This window comes from Delphinapterus leucas, chromosome 15, assembly GCF_059928025.1.
Source record: "Delphinapterus leucas isolate spDelLeu-1000000601 "Yukka" chromosome 15, BTC_Dleu_Yukka2, whole genome shotgun sequence".
Taxonomy (NCBI): domain Eukaryota; kingdom Metazoa; phylum Chordata; class Mammalia; order Artiodactyla; family Monodontidae; genus Delphinapterus; species Delphinapterus leucas.
In genome coordinates this window covers 7,939,759-7,957,765 of record NC_143143.1, presented here as the reverse complement: position 1 = coordinate 7,957,765, position 18,007 = coordinate 7,939,759, and the positions used below count along the sequence as shown (strand labels likewise).

General features: G+C 52.3%; 1 protein-coding gene across 12 annotated transcripts in view; it reads right to left on the bottom strand.

Moving 5' to 3' along the window:
• The window catches only part of CUX1 (cut like homeobox 1), a 383,965-nt gene that overhangs the window by 286,137 nt on the left and 79,821 nt on the right, over positions 1-18,007 (bottom strand). For all 12 annotated transcript variants that reach the window (XM_089895747.1, XM_022587992.3, XM_022587997.3 and 9 more), the window contains exon 2: positions 8,218-8,328. In XM_089895747.1, coding sequence (XP_089751873.1) covers positions 8,218-8,328 — 111 coding nt within the window. The remainder of the gene's footprint in view (positions 1-8,217; positions 8,329-18,007) is intronic.

Below are 18,007 nucleotides of genomic sequence, written 5' to 3'. Positions count from 1 at the left end.
CGTCTGTGTCTCTATTCCTGCCCTGCAAATACGTCCATCTGAACCATTTTTCTAGATTCCACACATATGCGTTAATATATATTTTAAAGATTCTATTTTGTAAAGAAAAGAGTCCTAAACGAATGCTATAAGTATGATCACCCGGCGTCCATGGTGCTCAAGGTGCACAGCTAAGTACACATGATGGATGGAGCCACAGCTCCGGCCTACAGGCCTTTCCCCTTCCGAAGTGGGAGGAAGTAATTGTACCAGAGCTGCAGACTCAGCAGAGGGGCTGCGTCTAGATTCCTGGGTCCCCGATGTGAGTGGTCTGCGGGGCACTGGGGGTGTCCGTGTTCCTGGATGGTGTCCGCCTGCATCCCCCGGTCTTCAAGCTTACAGGCCTCCTCCCCACCACTACCCTTCCTGAAAGGCCCGTGTCCCTAGGGGCACGTCTGGTCTGCCCTTCTCTTTAAAAGTCACAATTTGTTAGGACTTCCCTGGTGGTCCGACAGTTAAGACTCCGCACTCCCAACACAGGGGGCCTGGGTTTGATCCCTGGTCTGCGAACTAAGATCCTACATACCGCAATTAAGCCCGCGCACCGCAACGAAGACCCAGCACAGCCTAAATAAATACATAGAACTTAAAAAACAAGAAACCATGACTGTATTCCAATAAAACTTAAAAAAAAAAAAAGTCCTAGTTACGGTTTAAAAAAAAAGTCACAATTTGTTGACAGTATAGAAGAACAGAAAGGAGACAATGAATGTCACCTGTACCCCTCCCCTACTCCCTACAGAAATAATATAAGGTTAGCATTTTGGTGATTAACCCTCCAGGCTTTGGGCTCTGTATGATTATGTGTATTTAATGAAGTGGGATTAAACTAGTAAAAAAAGGTCACAATTTGTCAAATCAGTGCAGTGGGTCGTCAATGAACGTATTCCCGTGTCCAGTGAGGCACCAGGAAAACTAAGCTCGCATTTCTAGTCTCCCATGTGCCTGAAGCCACACAGGCCTCCATAGTCTGTCAATTTCTTGAAAACAAGAGAAGAGCGAAGAATTCAGTTACTGCTCAACACGCAAGCATGTCCAGTTGTAGCGAAGAACGTCTGAACACTGTTTGATAGTTTAAAAAGCTTGGAGAGTCATTCGTGAGCTCGTTTAATCCTCATGCCAATTCCACGATGCAGCTGTAAAGACCATCCTCACCTTGGCCACCTGACCGGCCTGGGACCCCTGCAGGGCCATGTGGGGCAAAGACACCCACCCCCACCCCAGGTTTCTCACCAATCCCCAGCCACGCCGTCTGGAGGCAGCCTGTGCAGGACGTGTCCATCTGAGTTGCAACTTTATTTTTAAGTGACGCTCTTTTTCCAGGCTGAGTCACTCCCTGCAGTGTCTATATAAAGGCTGTAGAGGCAGTGACTAAATGCATTTGGGCCCGGGCCACAGCTATATTACTGCCCCCTCCTTCCCTCCCCCAGCCTGCTGACTCCTTTCTCACAGGGAGCGCAAAAGGAGCCACAAGGTTTGCAGCGTCTTTCCGTCCTTCTGTCCCCCTCACCTCCGCAGAAGGGGAGCAGCTGGCTCACGCGCGCTGGAGACGGGCTGGGGGCACGTGACTTTTTATCTCACTCAGAAGGAGTCCATCCTGATCAATAAGAAAGTGACTGGGGACTTAAAGAAGGCGCCCTCGCTCTGCCCCCACCTGCCAGAGTTGGGGAGAAATCCACAAATCTAGCTCATTTCAGCCGTGGTGCGAGATTGCTTCCCGAGTTGTATGTCAAGACGACTCCTGACTATTCTATAACGGTTTCCTAAGAATGTAAAAATCAGAAAAACACTCCAGCCAGAGACAGAGAGGGCAAATTAAGATTCTGGCGCTCAGGAAATGAACGCCCGCGAACAGGCGCTTATGTCAGCAGGAAAGAGAACGTTCCCTTCACGGAGCCAGGCCTGCTGACCCGGGAGGCGCCAGGCCCAGGGCCACCTTCCCCATCGGGGATCGAGGGTGGTCAGGGAGCCGAGCCCCGGTCAGGGCGGGCACTGAGCTCTGTCTGTCACGACGGGAGTGAGAGATGGTGACGGGAGAAAGAGGCCACGTGCGTTGGCGCAGGAGAAATGTGGGAAACAGACCCAGGATGTGAGCCTGGTGGACCAGGTGTCACGAGGATTAACACTCAAGAGAGCAAGAAATGTTGAGGCAAAAATACATCAGGGGAAAAAAATGACCAAGGAGAGCTCCCGAATTGCAGCTGCGTTTTAAACCTCACGGAAGAGATGTGACCCCTTTCATAAGAAGCATAGATTAATCCAGCAAAGTCTGACAGTCAGGTGCCTAAGACACATTCTGGGTTAGGAGCTGGACACTCTGCCAGCACAAAAATGAGGCCCAAAGATGGTTCTATGATAAAACTGCAGCATCTCCAGTCGGAGGTTTTCCTTTCCTCCTCCCCATAAAGGATGGTTCTTCTGTTGTTGAAAAGAAAGGCAACAAAACAAAAACCATCCCTTGTGCTCCATCTGGAAGCAAGTCTAATCTAACGCTGAAGACCCTTCTTCTGATAGTTGAGCATCATATTCAAATAGCTGGAGCCGCCGAGCTGGGACGGCACCCCCTGCAAACCTCCCGTGACCTGACTCTGTGGGCCTGCACCACTCCAGATGCTCAGCCCATCGAGGAGGCAGCTAAAAGCACCAACTCAGGAGCCAGACCGGCTGGTTTCAAGTCCCAGCCTGGCGAGTAGCAGCTGTGAGATGGTGGTCAAGACCAACGTTGGTCCCAGGAGCAAACTTAAAAGTTAATCAAACAGAAAACCAAGAAAAAAAGCAATTCCTAGGTAGAATCATGAAACCCTAGCGTTGCTGTCCCTATCTCCGTCCCCACCCGCCATGGGAAGTAACTCAGTTTCTAAGGAGCCGCGTGTGCCCTAGGAGGGTTCTGGGCAGGGCCCTCCACATCCCTGGTCCTCTAATCTGCCATTAGGTTTATCAACACTGAGGCATCAAAGGTAATCCCGCCCACACCCTAGCTCTCTGATCAAAGCAACAGAAAAGCAAAAGGCACAGGGTTTTGGCCTGCACTGAACCCACAGTTCTGGCTTCAAGAGCTTCAAGAAAGCTGCCGCCAGCCTAGCCATGCTCTTCACCAGCCTCGGGCAGGAAGAATGTGCCACCCAGCATGGAGGCACCTGCCCCTGCCGCCAGCCTGCAGGGCCCCTCATCAGCGGGGGTGGCCCAGTTCCTCTACCCACCTCCCGGTCCCCAAAATCCAGTCCAGGGGCCGAAGTGCAGTGGCCTCTGCCCAGAGGTCAAGGCCTCAGCATTCATCTGTCACGCAGCCCCTCTCCCCCATCTTTCACCCCCCCACCCCCCAGTCTGGGCACAACTAGGAGGAAGGTGAAGGGGGACACATAAGGGGGACACATACAGAGCTCCCGGGGTGGTGCGCTGAGGCCACTGAGACCACCAAAGCGCGCCTTGCGGCTGTGCATTAAGCCAGGGGCTCCTGGATGAGTTTCAGGGGGTCCAGGAGAAACTAAACTATGTGCAAACGTGTGCATTTCTCAGGGGGCAGGTCCTTCCCCCATGCTTCAAAGGTTGAGAACCAAGGCTCAAAAAGCAGCCCTGCTCACCTACAGTAAGAATCACTGTGACACACGTGGCTTGGAATTTACCAGCACTGATCTAAGAGTGCTTCTGGGGGAAAGTCTGCATTCAGAAGATTCCAGAGACACTGTCCTGTACTTAACATGCCTTATCTGGATGGCATACTTGCTTGGTAAGAATATAAGGAAATTTTTAAGAACGGGGATAGGATTTTATCCCCAGGGCCAAACCATCTGGCATGTGGAAGGTGCTCAAAAATACTTGTAAAATGATTAACTGTTATTACACACCAACTTTTGGAACACTTTGGGTGAAAACAACCTATATTTGTTGTGGGTTGTTTTTTTTTTTTAAGTTCCTTGAACTGGCTTTGAGGAGCAGAAGACAACTGTATCTCATGTGTTTTGTAGTATGTTTTCCAAGTTAATGCTCGTTAACAAACACGTACTAGACTCTCAGTGCTGGGCCTGTGTGGAGCTCTCCCCCCACCCCCCCCACACACTACTTACTACACACACATTACATACTACACACACTACATACCACACACACACACACACACACACACACGGCAACCCTGTGAGCCGGGCCCTGCCGATTACACACACACACACACACACACACATGCACGGCAACCCTGTGAGCCGGGCCCTGCCGATTACACACACACACACACACACGGCAACCCTGTGAGCCGGGCCCTGCCGATTACACACACACACACACACACACGGCAACCCTGTGAGCCGGGCCCTGCCGATTACACACACACACACACACACGCACGGCAACCCTGTGAGCCGGGCCCTGCCGATTACACACACACACACACACACACACACACACACGCACGGCAACCCTGTGAGCCGGGCCCTGCCGATTACACACACACACACACACACACACACACGCACGGCAACCCTGTGAGCCGGGCCCTGCCGATTACACACACACACACACACACACACACACACACACACACGGCAACCCGGTGAGCCGGGCCCTGCCGATTACACACACACACACACACACACACACACACACACACACACACTTTTCACAGATGATGAAACTGAGACTTTGGGAGGTTCAGTCATTTGCCCAATGACACCAGCCAGCAAGTCACCTGCAGCAATAAATACAAAAAGTGAAACAACCTAGAAATACGCCCCCCAGTCTTTTACGTTCAATTATCAATCATAAACTCAATAGGGAATGGATGTTTCGTCACAAAATTCAAATTTAAAACGTTTTCCTTCGAAAAGGACTCTTTTCTGAGTCAAAGAAAGGCATGAAACTTCGTATGCAGAGTAACTGCATCTCCTTCAGATTAACTACAATTTTGAGTTGAAAAGGACAGAAGCAAGACTATCAATTGACTAGGAACGTATTCATTCATGACACAAAACTGAAACTGAAAGAACTGCATTCTAAACAAAAAGTCTTCAAGGCTCCGGCCTCCGCGGTGCCTCTTGTGCTCCTGGCTGGTGGGGTGGGCACTGACCCGCCCATGTCCACACACACACACTCCCACCCCTGGACCCGGGCTTTCCCAGCTGCCCTTGGGCAGCACCAGTCCAGGAAAACACAAACTCCCTGTCGGTAGACGGCTTCACTCACCTCTGACTGCCCCCTGAAGCCTGAACCTGCCTAACAGACTTACTAGACACTCAACAGACTCCTTTCCCAGAACAAAGAGGGACATCAGGGTTTTCATCCAGAATCAACGCACTTGGTGTGACGCCAGCAAGACCAATGGCACTGGCTCTGCCCTGCCAGCCCGGTCCTCACTCGGTTGACTGTGTGAGGCGTGAGGATGCTGGTCTGTGTCCACACCCAGAGATGCACCCCCGTCAACAAGCCAACTTTTTTTTTTTTACCCCTGAGAACAAAGTTCTAAGCAACCTTCATCTTCACACGTCCAATTTCCAGAAGTGTTCCCTCGACAGTAAGTGTTAATCTGTCCTCAGTTGTTTAATAATCAGAAGAAGTGACTGATGTCACAGACGGGTCAGGCTCCTCTGGATTGAAGCTCCAAACAAGGTGATGACCCGATACCTGACCTGGGTCCCAGGCCCCACACTCGTCAGAGCCCCCCAGACACCCCCATACCATAGGACCCCTAAGTACCGCCATCATGCACCCCGGAGGACCTCGCTGAAGCTACCCATCCCCACCTCCACTGCAGCCTTAAGAGGTTTCCAAATCTACAGAAGACTCTGGATGGCTGGCAGCATAGGTGAACCTGTCTTCTCTACAGGGTCTTGCCTCAAGTTCCCATGGGAACCCCACACCAAATTCAAGGATGAGTCCGGGACTGGGAAACGCAGGGGAGCCATCAGGGCAACAGCCAGTGAGCGGCTTCCCCCTTCCACGCGTCTTGGAAATGTGTGCCGCAGCGAGGCCTCCTGACTGTGACAGGAGGAGCCCGAGAGGGCACCAGCCCCGACCAGCTGGCAGAGCCAGGGACAAACAGGATGGCAACGTCCATCCCTTCCAGGCGGGGTTCTGCGTCCCCTTCTCTGTGGAAGACGGTGTCTAAAAACGTGCTCTGGCAAAACCTGCAGAGATATTTCCCAACCCACATCCTATAGCCCCGCCCCCCCCAAAAAATCAAGAACACCATATCCTACACACCCCCCCCAAAAAAAAATCAAGAACAAACAAACAAACAAAACGCGCCCCGGAAAGCAATGCCCCAAATGGCTCTTCCTCACCAGGCTGCTCCTCCCCAAGCCTCTTCCACTTACTGGGATTAGGAGATAAAATGCAAAGTTTGAGGCTAGGTTTCATCAAGTAACTGGCTTGGGATTCAACATAGGCCATGGATGGGGGCCGGCGGCCAGTTCCTGCCCGACGAGCCCTGTTTAGATGTCAGTGGAGGGACGGGGCCCGGTCGCTGAGCCCGAGGGGGCTGGAGGCGACACGCCCTTCCTCGGCACCACCTTTAGCTGACAGGACCTTGGGACCCAAGAGGAACACCCAGGAATCCAGCTCTCTTCACGGCACTTCCTCACAGGACGAATTATGTTTACCTGCTGTTGTCTGGCGCCTCAGAAGCATGACCTTGCCCTTCTTTTTTAGATTTTTCTACGGCCACCCCTGGACATACGGTCACCAAGGGAAGGACAGTGACAACACAGGACAGCGGTGACAGCTAGCTGCTAGATCAGTGCTGAAGGTGGCTCGAGAGACACACCTGACCCGGGCTGGTCTAGTGAAACAAAGTCAAAGACAAGAGTGCAAGAAACCCTGCAGCGAGACCCTCTGGGAAGGTCTGCTCTGAGCAGCCCAAGAGGAGGAAGGTGGCCTGTCGCTCGACTGCCTTCTCTGATCCTGCCTTTGCTCATGACATGACGAGGTGGAACGTGGAGACCAGAAGTCCACCCCCAACCCCCAGCGGCATGGAGGACAGCAACCCCCAAGCCTGAATCACTCTGACCTGCGTGTCTGGTCCTGATACAACAAGGAAGATCCACGTTTCAGGGCAGGGTGGGGTGGAGAGGGTAAGCAATGAATCTAAAATTTAAAACTCAGGTGCGTCTGCCCCTAGAGCCTTATTTCTTTCCACTGGACTACCACGATTTTTTCTCCTAAAATACTTATTCTGAAAATAGAGGGTTAATTACTTGTTTCCCCAAATGATTCACAATAACACTCCCTTAAACAGCAAGCTCCTTTGGAGCACTTAAAATGGGTCCACTTTTAAGCAAATTCAATTCACACATCATTTTCCAGGACTATTATAAAAGTTAGAAGCATCCCTCCCAGAAAGCAGCTTTTCTTCCAGGCCTGTTCCTTTGTTCTCCATGGAAGAATCTGGAGGCCTGGCAGCCAGGGCTGAAGCTCTGAACACCCGCCACGCACTCACACCTGAGTGGAGGGTGCAGGAGGCTGGGTACGAGCCCTTGGCACGAGCACCACTGTGGGTCCAACTGGCAGAAGCTCACAGAAAGCAATCCTCACGTCTGCTCAACTGTCTGTAAAACTCTCCTGTCTTTTTATTTCTTCTGAAGCCTTTGATAAGGACTCAGGGAACAAGGGACCAAGAAAATAGGGCAGGAAAAGGCTGCCCCAGCCACTCTAAACACTGTCCTCTGAAAACATACTTCCAAAAAAGAAAAATTAGGAGCTCACGAAGTGCACATTTCCAGTGCCCTTTAAAGCATATTTCAGGAAACACAGAGGCAAGTAAAAGGCCAGACCAGACTAAATGTCTGTTTCGCAAGCAGCGTCGGCATACTGCATCCTTGGATGCGTGCAGCCTGCAGGTGCCCCTCTGAGGCCCTGCCACCCGGCTCTGTCCCTGTACTCACGCTCCCTAAGGACCCGGGGTGAGGTCCTGCCTACAGACATGAGCACACGGGCACCGAGGGGCTGGGGTCCCGCCCCTGGCTCCCCAGCTGGCTCAGCATCTGTATCTAGAATTCATCCGGGCTTTCATCTGGTCCCCAGACCGCACAGGGGCTCGCTGTTGGGGCCAAGGGCAGCCGAAAGGAAGGAGCAGACGGCCCGTCTGCTAGGAATGAAGTGCTCACGACACAGCCTCCGAACGCGAAAGAGCGCTGGGACGGTAAGACGCCCCCTCTCCTGAGAGCCGGGGAGGGAGACGCCGCCGCTCACCTCTGGGGTGTTCTTCTTGAACTCTCGGCTCTGCTCGATGAGCCGCTTTCTCGACTGCTCGCTTTCATCCTGCCGGTTCGCCAATACTGTTGCGGTGGCATCGAGTTCCCTCTGCGGAGAGAAACAAGAAGGGAAGGCGAGATTGTAATTGCACTTTGTATGGGAGGAGAGCACATTTGCACCTGACCAGGGCACCGGGTGGCGGGGCGGTGGGGGAGCCCGTGGCTCCAGGGATCACCACCTCGTGGCCCAGGAGGGGCTGGGGGCCAGCGGAAAGGGACCGGGGCACCACCAGGAGGCCCCCATCCGCCCCCGTGCACTGACTGGCTTGAAAAAACCAAACCCACTCGGCTTGACATGCTGTGTATCGACAGGCACATCACAAGTGACTGCTCCTATGACAGGACACGCAGATGCATTTTTCTTGGCTAAAACCAGAGTCAGGCCAGTGCCCAAACACCACCCCTCCCCGGAGTCACTCGCTTCTGCTCTTCATGAGCGTCTTTCCTGCCACGTCTCTGGGCCCCAGTCCTGCTGCTTGACTCCAGGCTGCTCCCCGGGGCATCCTGTCTGACTCTCTGGGCCTGGCATCTTCTGTAGTCACATTTGATTTGCTTTTGTTCAACAGATACTTATTGTGGGCTTACTAGAGGCCAGACATCATGTTCAGGACCTGTTAGTTGTTTTCAAAAGGGACCTTAAGAGGCAAGTCCCAAGAATAAGGATCTCCAGCGCCGTGTCAACTTGGGAAGCGAGGCACCTGGAAACAGTGTTATCCCCCAACCCTTAGACTTGCCCCTGAGCCTCTGAGAACCAACAGGAGTGGGTGGGCCCCTGTCGCACACAACAAACCGGCACGCAGAGTGTCAGAGAACCTGGGTCCTAGCGTTGGAAGCTCTGGGAGGAGAAGCCAAGAGGCTCCGTTTGAAACAAGCCTGCGGCAGATGGGCCCAGGAGGGTGGTGTCCTGGGCGGACAGCAGGAGTGCAAGGACACATTCCCGAAGCCACCGAGAGTCGCATTTTCGTGCTGGGTGGCTTTGGCTACTGAAGACACACACGGGCACATTCTGCTAGGATGCGAGCGGCGGCTCCAAGTGGCTTCTCAGTGGTACAGCCCGTCGCCCCGAGGCCCAGCAGAGCTAAGGGAGGCGAGGAAACTCCAAGCTGAAGATCCATGCACAGACATCCAGGAAGCCAAGAGGCCTTCTACGCCCACCCTCCGCCCACCCTGCTTCCTTTTTGGCGGAAGTAACCAAAGGCGTCTGCGAACCCTGCTGCTGAGCACTTCGTTCGTTCCGCTACAGGGTGGGCCGCTGCCAGACGGGGCGGCGGAGTGCTGGAACAAACATCTAGGGTGCTGTCAACTTGGAAATGGCAGAGAGTTTTTAAAGGGGTGGGGGGTTGGGGGGAGGAACAAGGGGGTGGGGGAGATGCCACCACACCGCACTCTCTCCCTCCTTCCGCGCTTCTGGCATTGCGGCAATTCTTGGGCAAGCAAGTCCAAAAGAATAACGTGGGCTCGGATTCAAGAACAGATGTCAAAGCTACTGCAGAAAAGAGGGAAACACTGCACATTTTGATAGACCACATTTGAAACACATCCCAGTCAAGTGAAGGCAGGGGGGGAAAAAAAGAGCAACTGAAACCAATGTGGCAGCGTGGGGATGGAGACAGAGGAGAGAGCAATCGCAGATAAGCAGAAGGCTTCTCAAAAATATAAACAATCTGGTAAGGAGGAGGACTTAGACATCTATATTTAAGCAGCAGCAGCAGAAGTTATAAAAGGAGATTTCAAGAAAGGGGGTAAAAAGCCAATATTGAAATACGACAAAAAAAGTAAAGTTGATGTTTGGTTCCGATCACACACAGATGCAGAAGACTTAGAGAAAAACAAAGAGCTTTCAGTGAAGACCCCACTTCCTGGGGCGGGGGGGGGGGTCACTTAATCAGAGGGCGTCTGGTGACTTCTGCCGACAGGTGCTGGATGCTGGAGGCACACGGCTGACTGCGGGGTCCCAGACCTAGTGGGAAGAACTCGGGGACCATGGGGGCAGCACTGCAGGAGATGTCGAAGAGCACACGGTCTGTGGGCCTCCCTGGGCCCCTCGGTCCCCCCACCTCTCACTCTGAGGTCTGTCCCAGCCCGGCATCAAGGGGCTCCGTGGGCAGATCCATCAGAAAGCCTGACTGCGGAGGGCTGAACCTGGCACAGGTCGCTTGATGGAAGAGAAACTGACCCACCCCTATCGCGGGGTAGCAGGGCCAGGGCGCCCGAGTACTGGCAGGCAGGGACCCAGGTGGCGGGGGGCCGCGGGGGGCATGCCACACCCCCTTCTCCATGTGTGCAGACATACGCAGGCCCGAGTGAGAAACCAACAGGGCTCTCCGAAGTGCACCGGGTGCCGCCACCCACCGAGCATGAGCCTCTGCCACGCTGGGTCCGGCTGCTCAGGTTCAAGGCTCACAGTCTGAGTCCTGGAGGACATCAAGGCTTTCTAAGGCTCTGGGGACAACACAAAGGCAGGAGATGGCTATTAAACATAGCCAAATACTGTTTTATTATCTACCCAGCCAGTCTATCCTCCAAATGTCACATATAATGATCCATTAACAAGGGAATTGAATGTTTCAGGGGAGTGGCAGTGGGGGTCTAAAATACAGAACCCTCAGCCCCTGAGTCACTGGTCACAGGTAACAAGGAGCACAGAGAGGCCCCACATCCGAAAGGCATTAAAAATTCACAAAGGGGATGTCTCTGGTAGTGCAGTGGTTAAGAATCCGCCTGCCACGGGTTCGAGCCCTGGTCCGGGAAGATCCCACATGCCGCGGAGCAACTAAGCCCGTGCACCACAACTACTGAGCCTGCGCTCTAGAGCCCACGTGCCACAACTACTGAGCCCACGCACCTGGAGCCCGTGCTCTGCAACAAGAGAAGCCACCGCACCGCAACGAAGAGTAGCCCCCGCTCACCACAACTAGAGAAAGCCCGCTTGCAGCAACGAAGACCCAACGCAGCCTAAATAAACAAATAAATAAATGAAATGTATTTAAAAACAAAGAACAAAAAAAAACCAACCAAACAAAAAAAAGCGTAGAACCAACCTCAATGTCCAGCAATAGCACATAGTGTATCGGCATATCCACTCAAGAATTATTTTGCAAAAATTCAATCCTACATACACACAATATGAGATGGAGTGATATTCAAGATATATTTAAGCAAAAAAAAAAAGCAAAGTGCAAAACAATGCTACATTGTTTAAAAGAGTATCTATACACATGTTTGCATATGCTTTGCTTGTCTCTAGAAAGACGGAGAAACTTGAAACTGTGCTTGGCTCTGAGGAGGCCCAGGGGAGGAGGGGACTTGCTCTCCATGTATCTTTTGGCTATTCTGCTACGTATATGAATTACCTGATTGGAAAAGTCGCAATATATATTAATTTTATACATATTTAAAAACTGCTAATGTGAACAAAACGCACACACATATAGTTACACAAGCATATTTTACATGCTGCGTCCCCATATACGCGTGTGCGTGGTCTCCGTGTCCACCTGCCCAGGGACAGAGGCCTGGGATAGATGACCCCTGACTCACTCTGGTGATTCAAAAAGTGAGGCAAGTGCGTCCTTTGTCAAAACAACAGCTGTTTCTTGCACAACGTCCTGCACGCTGGCCAGTCTCAGGGCTTACAGACGAGTAGGAGGTGGCCGGTCCCCGAAAACACCACTCAAGTCAAGCCCCAACCTTCCCAGGGAAGGGCAGAGGAGGGCGTCGTCTCTGAACTGTTCACAACTGTCCTCCTGCCGGAAACACCTGGCGACCAGGTCCCAGGTGATGGACGCTGGTAGCAAACCCATGGGCTCTGAACAGGGGGCATTTCCAACTAGGCCAAAAGAGCTAGAAATGGTAACGACAAAGCATCTTGCAAGGACGGCACCTGGCTGCAGAAACTCTGGGGTTTTCTTTCAAAGTCGTCATGGGATGACTGATGTCAGGGGGTGACAAGGTCCAGGGAAAGACCTCTGGCTTTGGACACCTCACCCCATCAAACTGGGGAGCTGCCCCCAAGAGCTGTGGACGCTGCAATCCTGTTTTCCTCACTGGCTTTGATTTCTGCGATGCTTTTTCTCCATTTCTGACAGATCCTCAAAGGGCAGAGCTCCCAACACTGGAAGTTTCTCTCTGCCTGAACTCCAGCCTCTCAGCCAAGTATTAAAGGCTTACTAAACACACACACACAAATAAAAAGCGACCATGTAGCTGCCTATTTAAAAGAAACTTTGGGGGAAATGTCTCCCAAAGAAAACAACATGTCTCTTAATAAAGTCAACGATCAGTTTGGAACCCCTCGCCTTTAAAGTGAATGGTTAGCTGTTGGTTTTAAACGTGTGTGTGTGTGTGTGTGTGTGTGTGTGTGTGTCTGCAATGCTGCCACAATTTCTGTGAGATCCTCTCTCCCTGAGGCCCCCAGGCCAGGCCTGCTCTGGGCAGATGCACACAGGCCCTCTTTGCCCCCGGGGCCCCCGGGCTGGTGGGGAAAACACACCAGCCAACTGCATCAGAGATGCGAGTAAAGTATTGTCTTTTCACTGTCGCTAACTTTGACTCAAAGAGTTGGTTCATCTGAGGCTTCTTCAGGGCTTATCTGTCAACTAATTAACAGCAAATCCTATGTAAGAATTTAAAGTGGCTTTATTAGGGAAAATGCAGAGAGAGCACCTGTGCAGAAAGGGGAAGGCCAGCCATGGTTTCTGCATGAAGAAGGCCTTGGAACATTTTCTTTTTCGTTTCCTGCAATGGAATCGCTGGACAAATGGAAGCTACTCTGACTAGAAAGGGGTGAAAGGCCCAACCAAGCCCATCTACCTGCCTCCTTCCATCACCCCCTCCCTGGCCTCCTACACGGAACATCTGGAGACCCTTCAGACAGTGGCCTTAGAGAACCCTGGTTTGGATTCCAGGCCCCACCCCTTTTATAACCTGTGTGGTTTTGGGAGATAACTAAGGCAATGCATGTCCACCTTGAGGCATGGTGAGCACTCCATCGACGGGAGTTTTTCTGTACCATCAGAGCCACACGCTTGACCTCAGGCTAGAATGCATTCTGCCACCAGTATCCCCAACTCAGCCAGGGGCTCCAGGGATGCACAGGTGAATTGGAAGTTGACCCTGACCTCCAGGTACCCACAGTCCAGCCGAGGAAACTAGGCAGGCATGGAAGAGCGACAAGACAGAGGGGACCAGGCTGGTGGAACGAAAACAGGCAGAGGTTAGATAAGGCAGGACACACTGCCAGCAAGAAAGGGCTCCAGGTTTTCGTGAAAGACGCCCATCTCGGCTGGGGCCTGTGTACGGGTCGGCCTGAGTCCGCCGGTCACCCTCCACCTCTTCCTCCTCGTCTGGGATCACCGAATCCCCAGTACAACTTCTGGTTGTGACTGGTGCTATCAGAGACCATGAAAGGGGGCTTAGATGGAGCAGGACCCAGGTCAGGTCCCCCCGGGGAGGCTGGCTTGGGCACAGAAGTGGTGAAAGGGCTGCTGAGAGGGGGCTGGGGCTAGAATGGACACACTGTGTTCAGTTAGAAGTCACAGACACTGACCAGGACATCCACTGTGAGCGTGCGTGCGCGCGCGCGCACACACACACACACACACACACACACACACACACACACTGTGCTCATACACGAGATCGCTCTGGAAGGCTCCCAGGTTCAAGATCCTGGTGCCATTCCTCATACTGGGGAGGAAAATGAATGGGTGGGGGGCCCAGGGTGGGGGGTGGTTGGGAGGTCCTTTCACTGTCTACCCTTTTGTATCTTGTGGATTTTGTACACGTAAATGTAATGACCACTCCTAAAAAGTAAACATTTATCTTTTAAAATCTCATTTTTTCCCCTATAATGAGACGTGGGCTTTGAAGGACTGATAAGAGCCTATGAATGCCTCACTCCCAGCAGAGCCCTCACGTGGTCCTGCAGGAAGTGCGTTTTGTCCTGCTCCCGGGTGTGTGGACAGATGATGGTCTCTGTTTCAAGGAGAACCTTGCAGAATTCCCTAGGGAAACGTTAATGTTCTCACTTATTTAATAAGTTTAGGCAGGGAACCAAGTCTGACCCCATATCTCCCAAGTGTTCCTTCAGACACTTAATTCTTACCCATCACTTTCCCACTCACAGTCTTTGATTCACCACCGGGCGATACAAGGATCTGAATTCCGGCTACAGTGTTCTGTCACGTGATGTCAGGCTGCGGGCCAGCAGTCAGCATCCCCACCCAGGAAGCCATAGTCCTACAGAATCAGATGGACCTGGACGCGGCCCAGGAGAGTCTCAACAGAAGGCAGGCGGTGCAGGAAAAGGGGAACAAACGGAGAAAAGCAGAGCAACCGAAGGTGGGATGGCAGGAGGTACCGGCGTGTGTACAGGGGGCTGCAACGAGGGTCCCTCGATGCCAGACCAAGGCGCCCTTGCCCCCTCATGGGTGTGAATCGCCACACAGCTATAAGGTCACCAGGACACACACACACACCTTGCAGGAAAGGGGACCTGTCGTCCCTGCTCAAAAGCCTTCAGGGGCTTCCCAGGGGGTCTGGGTGAGACCACCAGGGCCCACCAGGCCCCTCACTCACCTCAGGCCCTCAGCACAGGCTCTTCCCTCTGCTTGGAAGACTTTCCCTTCTCTCTCCCATGGAACCTGTCAGATCTCTGCTCAAACACCGCTTCCCCTGCCCCTCATGCCCCTCCCACCCCAGAAGGTGTGCACCCGACTCCCTAAACTGTGCCTGTCTGCAATTCCGTACTGGCCTGGGTGCTTGTTTAACTCTGGGCGCCCCACAGGCTGTAAGCTCTGGGAAGAAGTGTTTTTGCCCACTTCACCTGGTGCTGGGGCACATCGTGGTCGGCCCTCCGTACCTGTGGGCACTGCATCCAGGGATCCAATCCACCAGGGGTTGAAAATATTCGAGGAAAAAAATTTCCAGAAAGTTCCCAAAAGCAAAACTAGAATTCACCACAATCCCGCAACTATTTACACAGCATTTACATTGTGTAAGGTAGTATAAATAATCTAGAGAGGGTTTAAAGTATACGGGAGGGCGTACTTAGATTATATGCAAATACTATGGCATATTATTTAAGGGACTTGAGCAAATCCCCATGGATACCGAGGGACTACTGTAGTCAGAATTTGCCAAAAGAAAGAGTAAGCTAAAAAAAAAAAAACAAACAAGGAAAAATTAAAAGAATCACAAAATAAACTAAATGCTCCAACAGAAGTTCAGAGTAAGTGCAAAAGGGTTCAAAGGAAGAGAGGTGACTTCTGCTTGGCGAAAAAAAATCAGAAACAGCTTCACGAAAATAACAGCACCTTTGAGAGAATTCTGGGGTGGGCAAGGATGCACACCGGACAGAGGGACCAACAGAGGGGGAGGGCACAAATTTAAGAACTGCACACAGCAAGGCTTCCGGAAAGTCGGAGAGAGAGAGGCTGCCAGAAAAAGGCCGGCCCAAGCACTGACCCTTGAATGAAAGAGAACAGTCTAGAACAGTTCAAGAGGCTGTGGAGGAAGGGGACAAGTTGACAGCGGCACCTTCTTGAAGGCAAGAACGGATGAGGAGGGAGGGCAGGGGCGCCTGGAGGAGACCCACACCCTCCTCCGGCTCAGCTTCAAAGGACCGTGGGTGGTTCCTTGGATGGTACCATTTTTCTAAGAATTAGGATCATCTGGCTACGAGGGGCTCATCTCTGCTGAAGGCGCCGGGGAAAGGTCTCCCTGCAGCCGAGGAAGCCACTGTCATCACAGCTCCACCGTGAGAACAGGAAACAGGAAAAACAGGGACAGGAAAAGTCCTTGCCAACAGTGCTTTGGGTAAAATAGGGAGCAGCAAAGCAGACGTGGAGGGCTCGCTGTTGAGGCTCCTCCCGGGCCCTGCAGGGCCCGTGTCTGCTTCCCCAAGAGGGAGATCCCAGGAGGAGGCCCTCAGGCAGGGAAAGCACAGCTCCTGGGGGCACCCAGCACAGAGCCCAGCACGCAGCGGGAGGGCAGCACACGTGGGCGCGCTGGGCGGACAGGAGGCGAGCTCTCTGGGTTAATCACACCCTGAGGTTCTCAGGGAACGTGCAAGGGACTGCCTACAGCTGAAGTTTCTAGCTGTCTGGGGGCTTAATCAAAAACACCGTTTCAACCCTTGCGGAAACCTGCATGGTTTAGTTAGCTATCTTCTCCCATCTTGGAGTTTAGAGTCGAATGAACAGAAGGCAACCTCTTGGCGGGGTCTCACAGAGCACAGTGGGGTTCCCTGTGCCCAGGGAAAGCAGAGAGAACGGCCAGGGACTAGGAACTGGGTGGGAGGGTGGGGAAGCCGGCAGGGCGGCGCAGAGGCCAGTCTGCATACAGACTCCCACCACCTTTTAGCTCTGGACCAAGCCAGCCCTCTAACCTGAAAGGGGAACGCTGATACACACAGAGCTGCTGTGAGGATTTAATAAGATGAAATGCCTGGTACGAGTGAGAATGTTAGAGCCCACCTCAAATAAAGATCGTTTTCTCATGTTCCTTTAACTCTGAAGAAAAGGTTATCATGTGTCAAGTATGTATCATACATCTAGTATGTACTCGATATTTCTTGATTCTGGGAGATGACTTGATATTAATTCCCAATCTAAGAAATTCAAGTGAAACAATTCACTCCAACATACACTTACTGCCTGAGGTCTTTCCATCTAAAGGTGGGCTGGCACAGAGGTGGGGGGCAGATTTCTTACATTTTTAAATAGAACTCTGATTTTGGATCCAGTGAATGTGTTACCTATTCAGAAACTAAAATTGAACAAAAATAAATAAATCATCCTAACAAAAGCTGCGAGCCTTTCTGTGAATTCCTCAGCACAGAGAAATTTCAAGAGAGAACAAGATTTTGTGTCTTATTGTTTTTCACCCCGTCGGAAACCCACTACGCAGAGACAAAAATGCCAGATGTATCTAACCAGCATTGCACTACATGTAATACTTGCCAGACTCTCATTTAAAGAGTGAGATGTGAGAGACGGCATCTCGGTGATGCCTAATGAAACACAGGCGATCAGAGGCCTGGGTCGCTGTGGCCCGGGACCGGTGCAGGGAGAGGGAAGGACGCCTTTTAACCCTAACTAACAGGATTCTGTTAGTAATCGAAACGAGTGAAACTGCTGCGGTCTGCCCGGTTCTGAGCTACAACAGTGTCTGTTTCGTAAGTTGCATTCTTTACTGTTCTTTGGCCACATGGCAAAGCAAAACGAAATTCTGCCTTGGCAGCCTCAGCCTTTCAGGCACACACAGCTCCAAATGGCGGGAGTGCTCTCTCCCTCTCTGATCTTAAATTTCTCCAAGGAGCCCAAAAGCCTTTCATGCCCCACCCTCCACCCCCACCCCAAGGTGCCACTAGGGTTGGTCCTTGCTGTCTGGTTGTCTCCTTTTCCTGGGCTATCACCTTCTCCCCTGGCCGTCTTGTTCCTGGGTGAGTCTCTTTTCTTCTGCTTGTCCCCCAGGTCACAGCCTCTGCCATCCCCTCCTGAGGTGGCCGCTGTCACTCCCTGTCCCGTGGGCCTCAGCCCACTTGGAGAAGAGGCAGCCACAGGAGCTTGGCTAATCCCATGTCACAGATGAGGAGACCAAGGCCGGGCGCGGACGCGACGTACTTGCTAGCAAATGCCCAGGGAAGAGGCCCTTGACTCCGTGTCTTTTTCTCAATCTTCTTATGCTTACTATACATTATGAGATAAATTCCAAAACGAAGTGGA